The following is a 3,192-nucleotide window of genomic DNA, read 5'->3' as shown; positions in this document are numbered from 1 at the left end:
TAACACGTGCTATGTTTCCATTCAGTGAATCTATATAGCCCGGAACTGATAAAGGTCAGGTCTATTATTGACCCAAAACCGTTTCGGCTGAAAGTGTGTTCAGTTCCCGTGTTTAGTAAAACGACGTCCAAACAAGCGAAAGCCTCCAGAAGAGCTCGCCCTCTTGGGCTTGTACTGCGGCATCCCCACTCTTGTGCCCACGCGTTGAAGTCGCCTGCTATAAGAACATTCTGCCTGCCTCTAGCATCAATTGTTAGATTTAACAGTATATTTTCGAATGCCTGTATACTTATGCTTGGTGCAATGTAGCAGCTGTATACGTACAAGTTGCCGATTTCCGCACCAATGAAGCCATTTGCGGACACGGCACCCTGCATCCAGCGAGCTGGGTTCCCGCATGACCAGAGAGCCGCTTTTCCGCTTTGATCCTGAAGCCAGCACTGAGACGATTTCGATTTGTATGGCTCACTGAGTATCGCAATATCGATTTTTTTCCTCTAATATTGTTTGCGACAGGAGGTCCTGCGCCGCTTGGCAGTGGTTGAGGTTAAGCTGCAAAAGTCTCATCATACCTTTATTTTGCTTAGCGCCAGTTGATATACCGGACACTTGTTGCCTCCTGCCTGGTGGCTGGTAGGATTGCTGCCGCGTTTTACGCATAATAAGCACCGTGGAGCATTTGTGCATAGTTTGGCCGTATGCCCAGTTTGACCGCACTTGAAGCACGATTTGCCAAAATCGTCGCTGCTCCGACAGCCCTTCGATATGTGGCCGAACTCAAAACATTTGTAGCAGCGCTTTGGCTGTATTTTATGTCTTATTCGGCAGATAACCCAGCCAATTCTGATTTTACCTTGGCCTACTAGTTTATTGGCAAAGCTCTCGGGTAGGAGTAAGGTTGCGGTCTGTGTGCCTCCGTACGCTTTTCGCATCGACCGGATATCGGATACTAGCACTTTAGTGGACCCACCTTGACCATTTAAAGCTAAGCACACCTCTTCGCTTGTCGTAACTTCGTCGATATCATGTATCTCTATATGAACCATTTCAGTTAGGGTCCTGACTTCTGCTTTACCTGCCAGTACTCCTTCGACTGCCTCTTGAAGTTTCGCAGTATTTACGTCCTCAGACTTATTCAGCTGAAACAGGAGATCGCCACTAGCTGTTTTCCTGATCTTCCGCACAGTTTCGCTTAGACCCTTCAGGCTTTCCTCGCTCTTTACCATTTTCAAAATGTCAGCATAAGAACACTCTCCAGAGGATTTGACTACAATGGCATCCGGGCGGGTTGGCTTTTTTCTCTGCCGTCTTTTCGGTTTCACCTTAGTCCACTCCATATTTAAGTTGGCTGTGGTAGCGTTGGAGCATAGCGACTGGTTATCGCCTTTTGGCTTCTGGGCCGCGTTGTCAGCAGTTGCTGGTTGATCACTGCTACGAGTTTGGCGATCCATTTTCTCTGCTTGTGCTCGAGGTGAGTTGACACGAATGCGTTTATCTTTCGGTTGTGGGCGGTTCTCGGGTGTGGGTTCGTTCGCCGACCTCTTCCCTGTTTTATCACCTTTGACTGGCCGGTCTGTTTGAGTCGATTTCACTGAAGTACTAACTGAGGTTCTTTCTTGATCATTACCCTCAACGATTTCGAAGAGCTTCGAGATGCTGGTCAGGACGTTTTTCATTTGCTGATTCACGTGCCTCTGGCTATCCATCATCTTCCTCAGTTCCCCAATCTTCTCCCCAATCATGCGGAGGGCGCCGTTGTACTTTTCAGTAGAGTTCTCGATTGATTGGATTCTCTGAGAGTCAGCCCCATTTCCGCTTTCTATGCGTGCTGCTGGTGACCCTGCAGAATCCTCCACGTTATTTGAACTCGGGACATCCGTATTGTCACTGGTTGGTCGTCTGGCCAGTAACGTGTTACGTACGGGAGATCGTTGGGTCATTCCGCTCCGCTGGAAGGGGCTACTAGCCCCGGACGGGGGTTGGATCTCGGTGCCTTGGTTTTGCTTCCGTTTATCCATTTTTATCACTTTCTCACCACGGGGTGAGTAAGTGACAGTACACTTAGCACCACCTTTGTACTTTTTCGTTGCCGGAAATACAGGTAATTATTTTGATATATTTTATTTTTAATTTCCTATTTTAGTTTAATTTATTTATAAAGATTATTTGCTGTAGCGGCTTACTTCCGTAAAATTTACTATTTTATTTGGTTAAGTTAAGTTTTCTTTAATTTAATTATTTAATTTAATTCAATATAATTTAATTTACCTTAATTTAATATCATTTAATTTAGTTAATTTGATTTAATTTAACTTTATTTTGTTTAATTTAATTTGATGTAATTTAATTTAATTTAATTTAATTTATTTTACTTTATTTTATTTTATTTTATTTTATTTTACTTTATTTTATTTTATTTTATTTTATTTTATCTTATTTTATTTATTTTATTTTATTTTATTTTATTTTATTTTATTTTATTTAATTTTAGTTTATTTAATTTAATTTAATTTAATTTAATTTAATTTAATTTAATTTTATTTTATTTTATTTTATTTTATTTATTTTATTTTATTTTATTTTTTTTATTTTTTTTTGTTTTATTTTAATTACTTTAATTTAATTTAATTTAATTTTATTTCACTCTATTTTTATTATCTTTTATTTTGGTGGAAACAAATACACGTTCATGTGTTCCTCAACTACGCCTATCGAACACTGCTATTTTATTGCACACCACTGTACAGATCGCGTGGTAAAAGCTGTATCACAGTTCGGTTTGTGTCAGCGCTAAGCTCAGTGGAAAGCTTTGTGAAAAGCTTTGTTATGGACTTAAGCTTTTTGCTGTCACTGAAATCGCGATCAGCTGTTTAGCGCGCCAAAAGTACTGCCTATTTGTTATTTTCCTTTTTATTTGCGGCTTTCTCTTTGGATCGCCAAAAGAAAGGAAAATGTTCTTTTTTATATAAATTTATATACTTATCTTGACTCCGCTACGTTTGTGACACTGTATTTCACTACTGCAGGTAGTTTTCTTCACTGCGAACACACTTTAAAATAACAAATCGCCGCTTTTCCAATATAAAACTACTGAAAACGCGGAGTTAAAATTTTTGCGTCCACTTCACTTCACATTTAAGATACATTTTATTTAACTTCACTTGTATGTATGTATGTATGTATCTTTGTATG

The 3,192-nt window shown here is 39.4% G+C and overlaps 1 protein-coding gene across 1 annotated transcript; it reads right to left on the bottom strand.

The window, feature by feature from the left end:
* Positions 1-572: 572 nt before the first annotated feature.
* LOC118756130 lies at positions 573-1,709 on the bottom strand (the record flags this gene model as incomplete). The annotated part of the gene is made up of 1 exon (XM_036490917.1): positions 573-1,709. A coding segment is annotated over exon 1 (1,137 nt), but the record flags the coding sequence as incomplete, so codon positions are not given.
* Between the last annotated feature and the right edge of the window lie 1,483 nt (positions 1,710-3,192).

Source organism: Rhagoletis pomonella, unplaced genomic scaffold, assembly GCF_013731165.1.
Source record: "Rhagoletis pomonella isolate Grant_MI unplaced genomic scaffold, Rhpom_1.0 Rhpom_scaffold_08960, whole genome shotgun sequence".
Taxonomy (NCBI): domain Eukaryota; kingdom Metazoa; phylum Arthropoda; class Insecta; order Diptera; family Tephritidae; genus Rhagoletis; species Rhagoletis pomonella.
This window is presented reverse-complemented; position numbering and strand designations above follow the sequence as displayed.